General features: G+C 41.8%; 1 protein-coding gene across 2 annotated transcripts; it reads right to left on the bottom strand.

Annotated features, from left to right (window-relative positions):
• Nucleotides 1-2114: 2114 nt before the first annotated feature.
• On the bottom strand, nucleotides 2115-17546 carry ANKLE2 (ankyrin repeat and LEM domain containing 2). 2 transcript variants are annotated; one of them, XM_058851281.1, is made up of 13 exons: nucleotides 17184-17546; nucleotides 13280-13711; nucleotides 12136-12327; nucleotides 11124-11317; nucleotides 10101-10289; nucleotides 9620-9742; nucleotides 9204-9270; nucleotides 8388-8569; nucleotides 6893-6999; nucleotides 5853-6046; nucleotides 4560-5241; nucleotides 4292-4423; nucleotides 2115-3536 (listed from the first exon to the last, which is right to left on the bottom strand). In XM_058851281.1, the coding sequence occupies exons 1-13, from the start codon at nucleotides 17446-17448 to the stop codon at nucleotides 3317-3319; spliced, it is 2979 nt and encodes a 992-aa protein (XP_058707264.1). In that variant the 5' UTR covers nucleotides 17449-17546; the 3' UTR covers nucleotides 2115-3316. The 2 variants fall into 2 exon arrangements, with proteins under 2 accessions (XP_058707264.1, XP_058707265.1); XM_058851282.1 differs by having other exon boundaries at nucleotides 12187-12327.
• Between the last annotated feature and the right edge of the window lie 526 nt (nucleotides 17547-18072).

Raw genomic sequence — 18072 nt, 5'->3', positions numbered from 1 at the left:
TGTAGCAAGTGTGGCTGTAGCGCTGCAAGGACTGCCAGTGCAGGACCTGTTGTGGCTTACAGTGCTCAGAGCTATTCCCCTTTCACCAAGCATCTGAAATGTAAACTTGAGGTGGGAGCAGAGCAGTTAATTGTTATCAGCCAAAGAGCTGCCCAAAAGGGGAACTGCTGTGGCCTAACTGCAGCAAGGAACAGGAGCACCAGCACCTGTAAGATTAAAATTCTGTGGGGTTTTTTTGTGTGTGTGTGTGCACATGTGCCCTCTCACACAACATCCCCTTCTACGTCCCGTGTCAGTGAACAAGCTCTTGCTGGGCAGCCAGATGACACAACACCTTTTTGCATAGGTACAGGAATTAACAGTAATTTTGGTGACACTTAAGGTAGGGGTGGAAAGTGTGAAATTTTAAATTATGTCTTTTTTACTGTAGTCTGAGTTCCTGTCTCTTCAACGCTGTAAGAGTCTTCTTTTAAGTCTTTGGTGGTGTAGTCCATTGTCACTGTGCATACACACAAAAGCTGCAGGTACTGTATGAGCGAGGCCTGGACAAACCAGTGAGTTGCCCTGCCATGCCCAGCTCCTTCTCCCCACATCCCATACTGAACACAGGGTGACACTTGAGCTATTCATTTGATTTTAATAGAAAGTGGGATACTTCTGTATTTTTAACATGACACTTTGCTAATTAAAAAACAACCAACAAAAACACAACTAATTTTTTGCACCTTTAAAAGTGAACTTTTGGCCAAGAAAACACAATTCAAGCACTATCACTCTGATTTAAAGTGTCTCCACAGGCTCAGTGTTGAAGGGCTTTCTCCACAAAATCACAAATGGTCAAATCGCTACATAAATTGTTATTTTTGTCATAGCTGAAGTAACACATTGTTAGAAAAATGACCTCTTAAGTGCAGTACAACTGGACTAATGCACATTATATAACACAGTTAAAAAAAATACTCTCCTGACTGAACCAAAACAACATTACAAAGTGAAAGGCAAGGGTGTGTTGGGTGTGTGGGTGGAGGGGTGGGTGTGGGGGGTGTCTGGCTACATGTACATACCAGTAACATACATTTAAATATTAAAAAAAATAAAGCAAAGCATAATAAAGGTAAAAAGGACAAAGAACTAGAGTGTTAGTATCAGTCTCCTGGCTCAGTAACAAACTTGTAGCAAAAGGCAATGCTGCTGGCAGTTTGTCTCTAGCATGGTATTAGGCAATTACATCACCTGATCGATTTCTCAAGAATGATAAAGATGTAATTTACATTAAATTATTTTTAAAACCCAATGAACCAGAAAAAAAAAAAATCCAATCTCAAACCTTTTGGAACAAAACTGGGTATGTGGGACCTTAAAATATTTTGAGACCATGGAGCCTGCTACATAAAAAAATAAAAAAAGAAACAAAAAAAATGAAAAAAGTCAGTTAATATACTTGGTAACAGAAAGCTATGGTTTTAGTTCTGGGTTTTTTCTAAAACATGTTTCCTCTAAAGTATGACACCCCCCCAGGCCCCTGGTACTTGTCTGGAATATGACTGAATGAGAGGCATTTATCTAAAGTAACTTCCTAATGTCCAGTTCCATGGAACTAGGCATAATTTTAGCAAAAGCGAAAAATAAGTTGTTTTTTTTTTTAACAAATAATTTCTAAAAGAGGAGTCTCTCCCCCCACGGAGAGCTATCGCACCAAATAATTCAACTTAGAGACAGTAAAAGACATCCTGTTCAGAGAGCCCAGAGAAAAACTGTATTTTATCTGCCCATAGTAAGTGGATGCCACTTTTTTTAAAAAACTTCTAAAAGAACAAAAACTTTAATTAAAAAAATATATTACAAAAGGCACTACTGAGCTTGCAAAAGCATTAAGTGCAGTGTTTAGGTTTGTACCAATCACGAACCTGTGAGGGTGCACAGTGTGTAGAACAGTCACTGCCGTGTGAGCAGCCCTGGTGGGACCCCGGGGGAGGCCGTGCCCGCCCCTCCTGCCTCTCACCTGTGTTTGCTCAACTTGGTGCCTCTCCCTCCCAGCCCTGCCAGGTGGCTCCGAGCTCTCACTGACTGTGGCACCAGCCCATCCTAATCCATCCCTTCTCACCAGCACAGCCCTGCAGAGCTTCGTTTTCTGATCAGATTTATCTTTTAACAGTAGATAGGTCTTTTTTTTTTTTCCCTTTTTTTAACCTAGAGAGCTGTTTCTGGAAGCTTTTCATGCAACATTACAAGCACTACGCTTGACATGGAAAATCTCTGGAGTTTTGAAAAGCTTTCTCATTCTCAGCATCACACTGTCAAAACAAGTCATTCTTACAGAAGGCTGCAGAATAAAATTACTGATTGCTGTAACAAAAACTCATTACCACATCAACACTAGAGATACAGTAAAAGCTCAGATTTCATAAAAATATTTTGTCCTTAGTCCTCTCTCTTTACAGCTGGGAAATAGCCACCTCCTGGGCCACTGGCTACCATGCTAATATATTACAAACTAGACTATTAAGGTAAGAGATCTTGCTGGTAAATTTGCTGAGATTATTGCTCATGTGCTTTTGTGTAATAACTATTCAAACCTGCTAGTGTTAACAGCTTCTCTGGGGAAAAAATAACCAGCTAATTTTTAAGTTTTCCTTAAATCTTCCCACTACCACTTAGAGGGATCCCAGTAGTTTCTACAGTGCTCTGTTTCTAAAGCACTCAGTAGATGTGTGTCTGTAAATCTGTGCACACACACATGGACAGGTGAGGGTGGGTGTGGGTATCAACTGCCCAGCCCAGCTTGCTGGAAACACCCTCTGCTTCTGCACAGGGTTTCACATCCCTACTCCACACTGCAAAATTGTCCTTGCATTCCCAGGCATGTTTTAGGCTTTTCCCCCTGGCAAGCAGGAGAACGTTTCACTTCCTGCCATCAATCTCCTGCGTTCTGTTTGCTGATGATGCATTTCCTCGACTTTCCAAAGTCAAGAAAGGCAGTTGAGGGCTGTGTGTTCATTACAATGAGGATAAGTAGTGATAGCAAATACCACCACTGCTGAGGGACAGAGTTCAGCCCACTGTGGTACTGGCAACAAGGGTTAAATTCAGCTACTGGACAACTGCACTGTCACGAACTTCTTGCTTATCACCAGTAATAATCTACCTTGTATATGGCATTAAGACATATATTCCATTTTTTAAACATACAGTTGTCCTCAAATGAGGAAAAATAAATAGCCAAGTACAAACCTCATGTCACCTTAGTAACATTGTAGTTTTGCCTCCACTCTAACAATGATAACAGAACTGAAGTCCCGGGATGATGAGCTCTATTTTAGTGGGCAGGAGGCTCTGCAAAATAGCGCAGGACAGAGGCAGGGCTGTAGCGCCCAGGGCTCCCAGGCTCCGGAGGGAAGGAGGCAGCGCTGCCGTGTTTTCCTGGACTCCCTGGTATGGGACTGTTTCTTCCCGAACTAGGATACACTGAAGCGTTTGGAAGGCCAGCAGCCATGGATTGGGAACGGAATCTTGCTTTCAGTGCTGGACTTGGCCAACTGAAAGAAACCAGAAGTCATTGCACACTTTTTAAAGGAAATTGCAATAATGGGAGCAGCATTTTAACTCAGGATCACTTTAGATCTCAGAACCAATGCACCAGCTGAGAAAAATCCTATCTGGTAAGAGATAGCTCTGGAAGAAGAGAAGGAACAGGAAGAGCACAAAATATTCTATATAGATGTGTTACCCCTATCAGTAAGACATCATTTCTTTCAAAATGGCCATGAATACACACACCATCTTTCAGATGAACAATTCCTTTGGACCGTGGTAATGAAGGGTAAAAATAAAAACACTAATAAAAAGATGCCTAAAGATACTAAATTAATCTTAACTTCCCTCGGCACAACCTAAGTACCACAAGGCAACAAACACAATATTCCTGCACTGCATCAACAACAGGGATGAATTACAAACCAACAGCACAACCATCACTGAGTCCAGTGAAGGATCCAAGTACCAAAACAGCCAAGTGAGACACTGACCAAGTGGAAAACAGTCATGTCTGATTTGTGTGTGAAGACATGCTCAAGCTACTTGGAACAGCAGTGCAATGGAAAGAACATGACTGCAGCACCAGGAAACTTCCTATCAATAGACACCAGTCAAAAAGGCTTTGGTGATTAACTTCGGAAAATATTTTAAATATTTAAAATATGGATTTGGGGGCCAACAAGGCCTGAAATTCTGCTATACAAGCTGACCTGATAAAAATGTATTTCAACTCCTATGACTGAGTTTGCAACAATACCTTTGCCTGTCAGATAAGGAGCAGGATTGCACTGCATGTTTCCATTTGTAAATCATTGGGAATTTCTGGGGATCAATCTCTGCTCCTTCTATAGCTGCTAAGACATCACCATCCAGCTTCGAGGGCTGCTCCCTAGAACGGAAAAAGTACTAGATGAAAAGAGAACCATGTATTTGTTCAGGCAATAAAACACCCTGATTCCCACTTAGTTTTATATAAGCAAAGAGATTGCCTGTGCATGTAAAAGTTTAAAAAAGGCAATTCTTACCCAAGAAGGAATAACTTTAAATTGTCATTTGTGGGTGAAGTCTTCAAAATAAACTTCTGGGAAGAAAGTTCTTGACGGTGTTGTGCCTCATTAGGCTGAATTCCAGATTCTCTGGACACTCTCTCCTTTTCTAATGATATTCTGTGGTCTGTCCTTAACTTGGTCTCTCCATGTTTTCCTGTAATATTTGGCTCAGAAGAACTTGCCAGTGACACTGCAGAGCAGGTCTTGTCCAAAATTCCCTCATTCCCAGTTTTTTCAGTGATTTTATGAGATACTCCAGCAACCTCTTGTTCTCGGAATGACAGGCTTTCAAATTCTGACATCAAATTGGAAACGGGTGACATGAGGCATTCTGACCCATCATGCAGCTGCTTTCTCTCACTGATGATCCTTTCACTGGACACAGGACTGCAAAAGCCATTTTTGCTGGCAGCAGCTCCCTTCTCATAGTGCCGAGGGTGAGCTGAGGTCTCTATGATGTTTCCTGCACACTCCATGGACAGGATATCACACTCAGCATCTCCAATGGCACCAATGCTGGGCTCCTTGGACACCAGAGAGGGGCTGATATTTCGTGCTGCATTTTGTCTGTTTTTAATTTCTTCTAAGCTCATGTCATCATCATCCTCATCCAAAAAAGCTCCAACAGAAATGGAATTGCAGAACTTTTTACTTTTACCTGTAAACGATTTTAACAAGAGCAACACATAGGAAGACTTTAAACAGAATGCCAAGTACATACGCTAGGAACAAATACACAACCTTTATGCCTTATTCTATTTCCTGAAGACCTCTGCTTTTATTTAACAGCATGAACTAATCTGGCTAAAGCTAGAAATGCAAAATGTACATGGGGCAAGCAGTGGTCTAAGGTATATAAAAGCTTTCCTGGATTTTGCTTCTTGTGTCTTTCCTCACTCACAGTTCTAAAGAACTATTCTTTCATTTTTAAGATATTTATTCCATATCTGTGGATTACAAAATTCCATACTTTAAGATGAATGCCCAAATGCTCTGAGTGAAAACACACAGAAGATAGAGGTTTTCTTGCAGGGATTTCATTTGGGGGCTACACTCTATAAATGAAGTACTTCACATGAAAGACAGAGATTGTACTACATTCACAGTGTTGTTGGCTCCTTTTTTGATGCTGTAATCAGACTGTCTGGATAACAGATGAATAACAGCAGCGAGAATAGGTGAATGCTGCTTCACCTGGGCACCAAGCTTTTTCTGTCCCTCTTCTCCCCAGGTACAGCCCTTTATTTGCAGCACTTGCCCTTTTCTTACCAGAGGGATGTGGAGTTTTATATCGATTGCAGGTTTCATTTTCCCCTGTTTCTAGCTGAGCCTTTTCGCTCATTTCACGACGACTCAGGTACTCTTCTAATTTTCTCAGCCCCTCCTGGGAAGACAGATCAACAAAACAGCCCAGAAATTCCCAGTATTCAACCCACGGGAACCCCAGTTCATGAGCTAACTCCCTGCAATAAATAAAATAAAACGAATCATTTGTGAAGACATAAGTATTAGTTTGACAATAACTTTTCTGATCACATTTTAACATCTATGAACAGGAGCACAAACGTGCAATCAGGCAACACAATCCCACAACAATCAACAGTCTGCAAAAGCACAGACACATCCTTAGCAATCAAAGTATTACCTCATTTGTTCTAGAGCATTTTTCACATTTCATCTACTATTTTTACAGTTAGCAGCATAAACATTGCTATTTTTAAGCTGACTGTATCTAGACATCAGATAGAGAAGAATCCCACTGATACTGCATTCACCAGCTTTTTCTATTCGGGAATGGGAGAGGGAGGAGGAAGTGAGGGATTATTTTAAAGAATGAAATGCAGTCAGCTTTTAACCAAGTATTGTTTTCCATACGTTGCTGATAGAAGGTATTTTAACTGCAAGGACACACCACACACACACAGCTTTTATAAAGCAGCACATTTGTATTAGTATCTGTTAATTCTACTCCCTTTTAACAATCCCTCACTTTCACAGAACAAACAGGCTATGCATAATTTTGGATCTGACAAATGAGGCAAGTACATGTCTGTGAAAAGCATTCCATATATACCATCAACAGTAGCTAAAATATCTTTATCGCCAAAGCTAAGAAAGCCAGGTCTCACATTTTAACTATCTTGTTTACATAAAAATACAGTAAAAATCCAACTGCAAGATACTTCATTAAACATTTCTGCAGTAGCTTTTGCCCCCAGATGCAGTAAGTAATAACTGTATTCTCAGCAGAGTCTTTTGCTTTTACATGCTGTATTATTAATTTTTTATATTGACAGTCTTTTAAATACCTTCCAACTCTTTCAACACCTCTCTCCAGATCAGATTTCCTGACATTGTGAAAGAAGCCAGCTCTCTCTCGAGGTGGAGTCTTCCACAGCCTGCGAAATTCTTCAGCCTTTAAAAAACAGAAATAAATTCAAAAACTACCCACCCCAGAGAATAAACTGGCTGTGCAGTGCTGGCTACATGTCTACCTACAGGTCTAGAAGATGTTCAGCTTTTGTTGTCCACAAGTGCTGCTCAACTCCAGCTATGAAAGATCTCACACTGGATCTAAAGTTACTCCTTTCAGTACTAGTGGTTATTTTGATCTCTTAACTGCTCATGAAAGAGAAAGACCATAATGTACAACCATCTGAAAATCAACTGCACAGACACCACATCTGCCTGGTTTTAATATGTGTGCAGCAGGAAACAAGTGTCTTGTGATTTTGCCATATCACTCTATTTAATTACAAATGCTATCTGGTCATTGTTTTCTAGGATGCAGAGGGGATATTTTTATATGCACAGACTTGTTACAATTATTAGAATAAATTATTGCTGTCTATTTTGACATTGGAATGCCTCAAGGAAAATTTTTTGCAAAATCCCGCACTTCTTGACTTTATATGACAAAGATCACAACGATGACTAAGAATTACATTCAGACATTAAAAACACTTGTCAGCAATCAAAACTATGAACTGTTTACACCCTAGAAAATATTTTTCAGAGTATAAATGATATTTAAATTTCTGTCAGTCAAACAGAAAATCAATCAAGAACATTTAGGAGAAAAAGCATTAAGCATTTTGATAGAACTCAGTCTTAATGCAACCATCAGATGACACCAAGTCCTTCACTCTATTTATTCACTGTTTCTAAAGCTGTCGTACTTACAGCATGTTCACATTAAATATACAAGTCAAATAAACACCTGTAAGTTTGGAATATATTTAACAGGTATCTAAGTATTCCTTCTGAAAACTAAAGATTTTGCTTTTCCACTATACAGTCAATACATTTCCCAAAGCATCCCAACACCTACTACTTGGCTGTTAGTTTTTCCATTTGGAAAAATATATTAATGTTAATTCAACAAGCAGAGGTCAAACTGCTTCTAACATCCAGTGGCAACTTCTAGAAATGACATAAAGATACAGTTAAGGTTTTCAAAACTGATTCATAGCTGCCTTGAAAGGCTTTGCTTCAGGTTAGAAAGGTACAGCAATTATCTGTAAGAAATGAAAGGTTTGCCAAAGGTGCTCTTTGAATAGATTCCAAGAGGAAAAAAGAAACAATTTTTGATTAAACTTCTACTCCTCTTATTTATACCACATTCCTGTTTTCAGGAATAAAAAAAATATTCACAAGTTTCTGTGCTTCTCCACGGAGGAAGAAAGAAAGAGCCACAATCTGTACCAGGAGCCAGCTACACCACACAAGGAACCCTGTGGGGATCCTCTTTATTCATAAAAAGGAGAAGCACAGGCATGGAGTCACAGGAAGTTCTCTCCTTACCTTTGAGGGGCTCATGGGGCCTGCAAAAGCTCTGATGGACAGCACAGGGTCTTTGGGGCTGCCAGGGTACTTAGGCCAAGTTCTCTGGGGGCCATCGTCTGTCTGGTCGGGCGACCACGGCGCCCCAATGACCGGAGCTGAGGAATTGTCTTCTGCCCTCAGGAGTGGGACATAATAGCGACCTAAAATAAATCATACAAAGCTTTCTCACTCAGTTTATGTTGCATCAGCCTGCTGCTTTTCCTGGACACCTGTACATTGAACCATGTGACTTTACTTCCTTAGTATAACTACTTGTAATTCAAACTCACTGCTTCAGTGGTTACAAATCACATTTTAGTGCAGGTTCCCTCCTCTTTCATACACAAGAACACCTGCAGTGATCCACAGAGCCCTTCCCTCAGGGTCTTTAACAAATTTCACAAACTCCTTTTGCAAATGCCTAAACATACACATGACAAAACAGAGAAAGTTCTGTGTCAAAGAAATCACAAAATTGCAGGACTCCCTAGCATGACAGATACATTTCTCATCCTGTAAAGGGGTTTTGTTTCTTTTAGATTGAACACTCTGCTCCAACCTTACATTCTTTCCTACATTGCAGAGTCATGAGGGCAACCCTGTGATCCATACATTAAGAGTTCTGACTGTCACTTAAAAGACAAAAAGTTTTCTGTCCCTGCTCAGTTCTAAGGTTTACCTCTGTTCTTCAGAGCACTGCACAGTAACATAATTTATGAATTGAAATGCTACAGAAGACAGCAAAGAGCCAAAATACCAAAATGCCTGATATAATACAAAACTCTGCATACAGACCTTTCAAGTACTCTCTTATCTTTTCTTTCAGTTCTGCAGATTTATTCTTGCTTCTTTCACACACTACCTGTTAATATAATTTTGGTTGTTAGTGCAGCACAAGAACCTCATTTTCAAATCAACTGCAATGTGTGTTCTTCCTGAGCAATCACATTATTGGCCCCTACCCATCTCACCCAGTACTTTTAAATTCATAGTAGACAAACTAAAATACATCCAACTCCATAAATTCTAAAACCTTTCCATAGGCACAATCCGCATAAAGCATTTTTAATGTTATACAGAATTTACTCTTTAATTATGACACTAGCACCTTACTACAAGCCTTCTATCTATGGTAGTCAGGAATGTCTGAGTATGAAAAATGCTGATTTGGATAACATTTCTGGGCTTGCTGTGGACATGGAGAGACTTACTTCTGCTGGAGTTTGATCATATTTGTTTCTTGGATTTTTTACAATGGCTGGGTGTGAGGTAAGCACATTAACCACGTCCAAATTCCCAAACTTGCAGGCAAAATGCAATGGAGTATCAAACCACTGCAGTGGGAGAAAAGGAAAAATTCACGTGCACTTAGGAAGATGATAGTCAATACCACACATTTCATTTTGAGACTGAGGAAAGTAAATACAGGTCATGACTAATTATCCGGGCTCTTAACAAATCTTTTCCCACCATAGTGCAGAATAATGACTACCAAAACCCACAGAACTCATGGACAGCTCCCCTTCTGTTCTCTTTCAATGTCCCTTGTACATCCTTAACCACTTCCAGTTGTATTATTTTCAATAATAATAATAATAATGATGATGATAATAATGATAATAATGATAATAATAATAATAATGATAATAATGATAATAATAATAATAATAATGTAACGCCCCCAAATCTTACCATTTTATCTGGAGTGTTCAAGTAAAGATCAACAATATATTGGATGCGTTTCTTCAACATGACATCGTTATCGTCCGGGTACATCAACCGCATAAATTCTGGATTTTCCAGAGTGTCCAGTAATAACTGGCAGATAGCAGCCTGATTCTCCTTGGCAGCAACATGCATGACATTGTACCTACACCCTTCCTGGAAAAATAGACCAATATTAGAATGAACCTCAATCTAAACAGCTTTCTTACACCCAGAGATGTAACTGATTTAACTAGGAAAATACATGGGTTCCTACACTGAATCTCACATGGATATTTTTGTGAAGACTTATCTTTACACCCATATTATTCTTATAATTAATTAAATTATTCTTACACTCAGTTAGTACCCTTATTTAAGGAAAGAATGTGGCAAAAAAGGTATACTAAGATATTACGCAACAAATGGAGGTAAGAAGTTCAGTTTAGAAAAGAGCAGGAAAATGAGTATAGATATAAAAAATTCACCTGCTTTGCTCTATTGTGTAAGAAATGTCAGCAACTTCACAAAGCTGGTCTGATACAAGTTGACGTAAGATTGTCAGTGTTTGCTAACTGACACCTTATACGCTGTTTTGGAATTTAATAGGGGTGCTTAGGTAAGCAATGCTGTAGGAACACATAATTACAGCCTGGGCCCTGCCCTGGTCCTTAAAATTAGTCTGCTTTAAAAAAGATTGCAATTACTTGGAGGAGACCAAAGAATAAGAAGACAAGACTATTCTTGCACTACTGAATACAACTACTCCTCCCCTGAAGAACAGCACACTCAGTTCCTTAAGCTCTGCTGGAGCACAGGGGGCTCTCAGGGTGACTTACAGAGAAGTGCCCCAGCTGCTGTCAATGAACAGAGAAACCCTGCACTGGGTGGAACAAGGTGTCTTGAAGGAGGAGTAGGAAACATCATTCCTTCCACTTCTGCTTTCAGGCCCCAAAAGCTGCATCACTAAATCAGAACCTGGATTTTCCTGTTTTGTTGTCAGTTTTTTACCTGTACGATCGTTGGGTTGTCTCCTGACCCGATCAGGTAACGAGGGTTACTCCAAATTAGGTCTGAAAACGTTGCTGTGTCTCCTTTCTCGACAGCTTTCCGAAGCTTAGCTGTGAGATCTTGAGTCCGTGGGCTTTTGTAGCTGTTGGCTCTCTCCTTATTCACAGTGTCGCTCTCAGGGGAGCACAAGCCATCTATCAAAACACAGATCACTCCTTTCTAGATGCATTCTTTCCAGTGATCACCATTTGCACCCAGGCCATGAAAATTATGCTTTTAATGTAAACCATGTATTAATTTGGCATCTTTCATATACAGGAGTAAGGAAACTGAACTCAGTAACAAGACATTTAAATACACTAATAATTAGTAATAGGGAGGGAGAGGAAAATGATTAATCATCTTGTAAAACTGTTTCGGACTTTAACAGGGACTGGTAAACTTTGTAATTACCAGACTGCTCCCATCCGAACTTAAAAGCAAAATTCAGCAAAAAACAACAATTTTCTGGTATTAAAATTGCTTTTGCAGTTCTGTGACTCATAAATCACTTTAATCCAGCAACTGGGAACACTGTGAAATATGATCAGTGCTTACTATTTTATTTCTGAACTTACAAATTTACTGAAGAATTGAGTACAGTTTTAATATACTGTGAAATTTTATCAGCGTCTTACAAAACCTGAAAATCCTGAAGTCCATGAGTAAAATTGAATCCTAACAAATATGACCATGGAATACTAAGCAAGGTATCCATGCAGACCATTACCTACATTTCATATTTACAAGAGTAGCAATGGTATTTCACATTTAAACCATTTTCCACATTTTAAGCATTTCTACACTTAAAATGAAAGTTTTTTTAAACTTCAATTTATTCAGTCCTTAACCCTTTGAATTTTTTCTGTTATTAGTATTTGGTAAGGCAGCTGTTGCTTATTCTCTCACAAAAAAAAAAAAAATCAACACTGTCTATTGCTTTTACTGTACAGAAATTAAGTTCCCCACTTACCTCTATTAAATGATCCCATTTTCACTGGAGACAAACATAAAGAGGACTTGCCTGGAGATGGGAAATAATCACAGATTCCTTTAGCAAATTTCTCAGCATCCTCTCTGTTTGTAAAAGCTTTAAAACGGGAACCCTTAATCATTTTAACAGCCTGGAGAGCTTCCTTCCTATCTTCATAAACATGTATTCTCTCTGCAACAAAGAACCACCAAAGTTACGTTGTTTCAATACTCTCAGATTTCAATTCCTAGACACAGATTACAGAATTCCTAGACTGTCATTGCAGCTTTGGTCTCAAGATTGTTTCTCTTCCAAACATGGCATAAAGGTCAAAGGTCCTTTTAAACGTTGTCTCTTGGAAACTGAGTGGGAGCCTCCCACACACTCCAGGTCATGTCAGGTGATCCCTGTCCAGGGCTCAGCCATTCCCATCAATCAACACCATTTTAATGGAGGGACCACTTCAACAAAGCATTTCACTTCCAGATGGAACAGCAAACTCAGAGCTCATTCACCCTGCATTACTTTTGATGCTGTCTTGTTCAGAAAGACCAACTTTGTAATTGATCCACAACTTTTAAGATCTCTACAGAGCATTGTAGATAATGAACAAATCCTTCTTATTATCCTTTTAATGATATTGTTCAAATAAGGATATCTTAATGTACTTTTTCTTTGTAAGAATTTTTAGTACTGTCTCAGTGGAAATGATCCTGTGCTCCACTCTACTGCCAGGAACAGAAAGGAAGATACGAAAACTTTTAGAAGAGATCATTTAAGCTTCAATTGATGACAGTAAAAACAGTTTTTTGATTGCTTATTTACAGGATTACTTTTTATTCTTGAGAGAGATTAAAGGCACAGGATGGGTCCAAGAGTAGCAATAAGCAATTATTTTCTTCACCTGAGTTACACAGGGTAGAGGACCCTCATGTGTTGAAACTGTAATGGCAAACACCTGGGATGTCTTATGTTTCTTTGCCTTAGAAGATCAAATAAATACTATTTACAGGAACAAATAAATACTTCAAGCAATGCTTACAATACTAATGCAGTGGTGTTCAGAACACCTGCTAAATAAAAGAATTCTACTCAGACATGACTAAAATGCCTATCACTAGAAATAAGGGAAGTGAGTATTTACCATTCCTTGCCAATATGTCATCATAAACTGGGCAAACACCATAGAATATTGGAGGATCTCTGGATGATGTCTGAGCAGTGATTTGTGAATCAGCACCACAGGCTGGAGCTGAACAGTTCGTGTGTGTCACAGCATCTTCTTCTGGAGGGTTCAGACCCACACAGTACCCAAAGTCTACCTCCTCAGAAGCGCTTCCATGGCCGTTGTGATTCACAGGGACATTTCCAGCAGCCTCCTCTGACAGAGCAGACCCTTCCTCCTCCAATGCTCCTTGCTGCTCCAGCAGTGCCTGAGCCAATTTTTTTTCAAAAATAAACCTCGTAGTTGCAGTTATGGGCCCACATTTCAGTCCTGCTCTCACAACCTCTTCTCTAAGCTCATCATGGCTGAGCTTCTTTAATCGGGATAATATAGTATCCATTGTTATTTCACCTACAGGAAAGGCAGAAAAGAAATAAAAACCACAACTTTTCTTTTGCTACTTAAATGGTGTATTAAAGCCAAGGAAAAAAAGTGCCTCTTAGCAGTTTCTTGGGATTCTGAAGAGACCCTTGCAGTGCAGAGAAGACAAAATGTTTTTCAAGTCAATGTTTTTAAATAACCAGACCTATACCAAGTTTATTTCCTCCTCTCTCAACTACTTAAAAGAATATTTACAGCTTATATTTTATTCTTGGTAGTTCTTTTTCAATTTCCTCTAAAGTGAAAATTCAATCTAGAGCATTTAATCATTAAAATTTATGACAGGCTGAGAAATATTTGATTCCTGACAAGAAAGGCACAATCTATGTGTGCAATGCAATACAAGGACACGAGCACCAGTCAGCCCCAAGAAAAGGGGCTGCACCTCCAGCTAAAGGCACAGAACTATTTCTAGTATTTCCTTAGGACTTTCTGGCTGACAGAAGTCTAAGGGCAGGCTTTCTCTGGCTGTGATGCAAGGCTGGAAATATGTACACAACGTGTTGTTTCCCAGGCCTGTTTTGAGAGCAAACAGCCAGAAGACACAAACAACTGATCTTTTCAGATCTCCCTCTTCAACAAAAAACAGAAGCTGGGAGAATTTCTCCATTTCCAAAGGAACATCCTTCTCTCTGCTATGACACAATTCCCCCAGCTCACATCCCTGCATGCAATCCACACTGACAGCTTCCACGCCGGTCAGCGAGAAGATACGAAAACCAAGCTGATGCCAACACACATGCCTTGCTCTGAAAAACACAACTGAAAAATACAAGAGTTGGGCAGCTCAAGAATCAGCTTTCAGATTATTTCATCAGGTACTGCAACCATGTACCTGTACACAGGCTGTGCCTCTCCTGACACACACTGCCCTGGAAGGCAAGCTCCAGACAGAAATGATTCAGCTGTGCTACTCCCTCAGCTTGCCTTCACTCCCACCTTACCCTGCCCCTTCCTGCACTGCTGAGCCATTTCATGAGGCTTGTACTGCTAGAGACAGGGGTGTATGGCCATTCTAGTACTTTATTTTCAATTTTAGGTTTCATCCTCACTTAATGAAACTTGAGACTGCTTTTCATATATTAAAAAACCCAAATGCACACAGTTTTTGTAGTTTTCAGGAGCAATCAATACAGCACCACAATATGTTTCACTGCAATCTTAGTCAGAACAAATACATTCCTAGAATTGGGAAATGCTATGAAAATGTACTCAATGCCAAACTTGAATAGTCCTTCAAATATTAAAAGTCAACAGTCATGTGAGTTTGAGGGTTGTTTCCTTAGAGGGACATTTCCTTTGAGAGCTGTCTCTTTTTTTATTAATATCTTATTTTGAATGTCTGTGGTTAGAGAACAACATAACCTCAGTCCCTGAACATTACACAAGTATTAACTGGAACCTCGCTGAAACAATGGGAAATGAGAGTATTTCCAAGTGAAAAAACCCATCAAACAGCAGCAGAGCCACAGCTGATGCTGCTGAGCCACTTCCCCAAAGTATTGTAGCTCCCTTGTGATTCCTGAGCCTCCAGGCAACCTCACTGTTTCGATTATCTGACTTGCCCACAAGACTACAATAAGAGATGTGAAAGATCCTCTCACTTGTTTTCAATTCTTAATCCTTTTTTATTTTAATAAAACTTGATAGATGGTTAAGCACAAGGGATGTGCTCTTAAGGTCAATTAAAATATCCAACCTTGCTATTCTAAGGATTTTCCTTTTGAGACTGCATAACTGTAAAATAACAAGAAAGATGAAAACTCAGGGGTGAAAAAGTTCATTGCAAAAACAGCTCAATGGAAACACTTTAAGCAGTCAACATAATGCCTTTAAAGAATTTACTGAGAAATGCTCCTATTTTTAGGGTTCAGAACGAGCACAATCATTCTGCAGAAGAGCAGACCTGTACATATGTATAATTCATGTATAGAGAGTAGACAGGAACATGCAAAAATCCTTCCTGCCTTGCGGATAAGCAAAAAAGTGCTGTGAGGGAGTGATTTCTCTGCTTTCTTATGTTTTGACAGAACCTGGTACCTAAAACTTAGTGCTCAAAATTTTGTCTGTTTAAAAAAATAAAAGACAAAAAAAATGTACTTATTTTGTGTGTCTATTACAACTCTGGCACAACTAAACCAAAATGAGATGGTAAAGCAGACCAGCAGTGAAGAATCAGGTTTAAGATCTGCTGTTAGTATGAAGAGTTTTGTACAGTGTGTTTGGTGTGGAAATAGGGATATATTGTTGGAATGACAACACAGAACTCTCACGAATTCTGTTTGTGTTCTGACAATAAGATTTCAGCTAACTTAGATAACGCATTATTAGTTTTTTATTTCTTTACTTATTTTAATCTGCCCAAAACAAAATGTATGATTTGCAAACCTGAGAAACAGCAACTGCTTGTTTTGAGACAATCCTTCAACCATTTGTTACGTGCAGGTGCAAGATGAGATTATTTGAACTGTAAAATATATTATATAACTACAAGTGATCCAGAGCACAGCCAAGGCTGAGGTTATTACCTCCTCTAGTTCCACACATAAGGCCTTACAAGTTACTTTTGTAAATATGAATAACTGATCTCACAAGAACCACATGTTCAAGGGTTCTTCCAAATCAATCAAAACCTGGAAGAATGGGCAAGAATTGTATTTTCCCTTGCTTCATTGGATCAGTATGAAACAGCAGAATCTGTTTCCAATAAAAAAATTTAGACAAAACCCATGACAGAATGAACGACTGACTTCTAAGGATAGCAGTATTATTTTACTCTACTACTCTCATTATATTCTTCAATAAATGAGTAATGTAAGAAAACTGCTCTTTTTGTCTGGATTGTTTTTTTTAGTTTTGTTTTTTTCCCGAGGCAGGAATGGAGAGCCACATCCTGTCTTTGGCTGTATTCGGCTGACAGGATTTGCATATGTTAGAGCAACCGTGGCTTCGCGATGGGGTGATTTGTCTGTACCGCCTGTGGGCAAATGAGCCACCAGTTATGAGCTACGTGGCTGAAAGGGAACTGCTAAACAAACTTGAAATAAGCCACGGGAAAGGAAGAAAGGGAAAGAAAAAGAGGCACTTTCTCAGGGAGGAGAAACCTACACCTGTGTCTAGCCCCAGAGCGGGCGGGCAGGGCGCGGGAGGGGACGCGGGAGCAGCGGCAGGGCCGCGGGAGCAGGGCCGGGGTGGGGCGGGCGGAGCCGACTCTGCCGCCGAGCCGGAGACGGCGGGGCCCGGCCGTGACAAAGCGGGACGGGAACGGGGCCGAGAAGGAGGCGCGGGGCCGAGAACGGGGCGCGGGGCCGGGCCCGGCGGAGCCCGCGCAGGAGGCGGGAAGGGCCGCGCGGCCTCCCCGGGACGGGCCCGGTGCCCGCTCCCGGCCCTCCCGCGGGGCGAGGGGCAGCGCCACCCCCCGGGCCTCCCCCGAGTCTCTCACCTGGGCGGCTCCCGCCGCAGCGCTGGCTCCCCGCGGCGAGCGGCGCCGGGGCGGAGCGGGAAGCCGGGGACGCGATGGGGGTCGGGGAGGAGATGGCGGCCGCCGCCGCCCGGCGACCGCCCGGCCTCCTGTCCCGCAGCCTCAGCAGCCAGCCCACGGCGCCGATGACGGCGCAGGCGGCCAGGAGCTCCCAGCACGGCCATCGGGCCCAGCCGGCTCCCCACAGCGAATCCCAGCCCCCGGCGGCCCCGACCCACCGCTCCATGCCCGGCCCGCGGCCCGCCCGCCGCACGCCGGCTGTGCCCGCACGCCCTCAGGGACGGTACCTCCGCGGCCTCGCGGCTTCCACCTCCTCCGCCCCGCGCCCGCCCCGGGCCCGCCCCCCGACAGGCGCGGCGGCGGCTCCGCCCGGAGCTGACGGAGCTCCGCCGCCGCCCTGGGCCTCGCCAGGAGCACCGCTCCGCTCAGCTCGGCCGCCGCTCCCGGGCAGCGGGGAAGGGCCGGGGCGGGCTGAGGGGAGCGCGGCGGAGCCGCGGCCGCGCTGCCCAAGGCCGGGACAGGCGGGCAGGGTTTGAACCGTGGCTGGCCGTCCTCCCGCGGCCAGAACGCGGTTTGCTGCCTGCCCTGGGAACCGGGAACACGCAGGCACTTCCAGAGGCCTCTTTAGAAAGATTCCGCACGGGTATTAACCTCAAAATGCTGCAGCCGTCTCGGTTAAGCCATGAGAGATGGAAAACCGCGGAGAAGGACGAGGCCTCTAGTCCACGAGAAGGAAACAATTCCCTGCACAAACCTGAACCAGCCGTCCCAATAAGTGCAACATTCCTGCCTTAGCAGTACAGGCACCTGTACTCGGTGCAGTGCAGGCACTTGCTGGTTTAAGTTGCTG

Source organism: Poecile atricapillus, chromosome 16 (genome assembly GCF_030490865.1).
Source record: "Poecile atricapillus isolate bPoeAtr1 chromosome 16, bPoeAtr1.hap1, whole genome shotgun sequence".
Lineage (NCBI taxonomy): Eukaryota > Metazoa > Chordata > Aves > Passeriformes > Paridae > Poecile > Poecile atricapillus.
The sequence above is the reverse complement of the archived record's forward strand: the minus strand, read 5'-3'. Positions and strand labels throughout refer to the sequence as shown.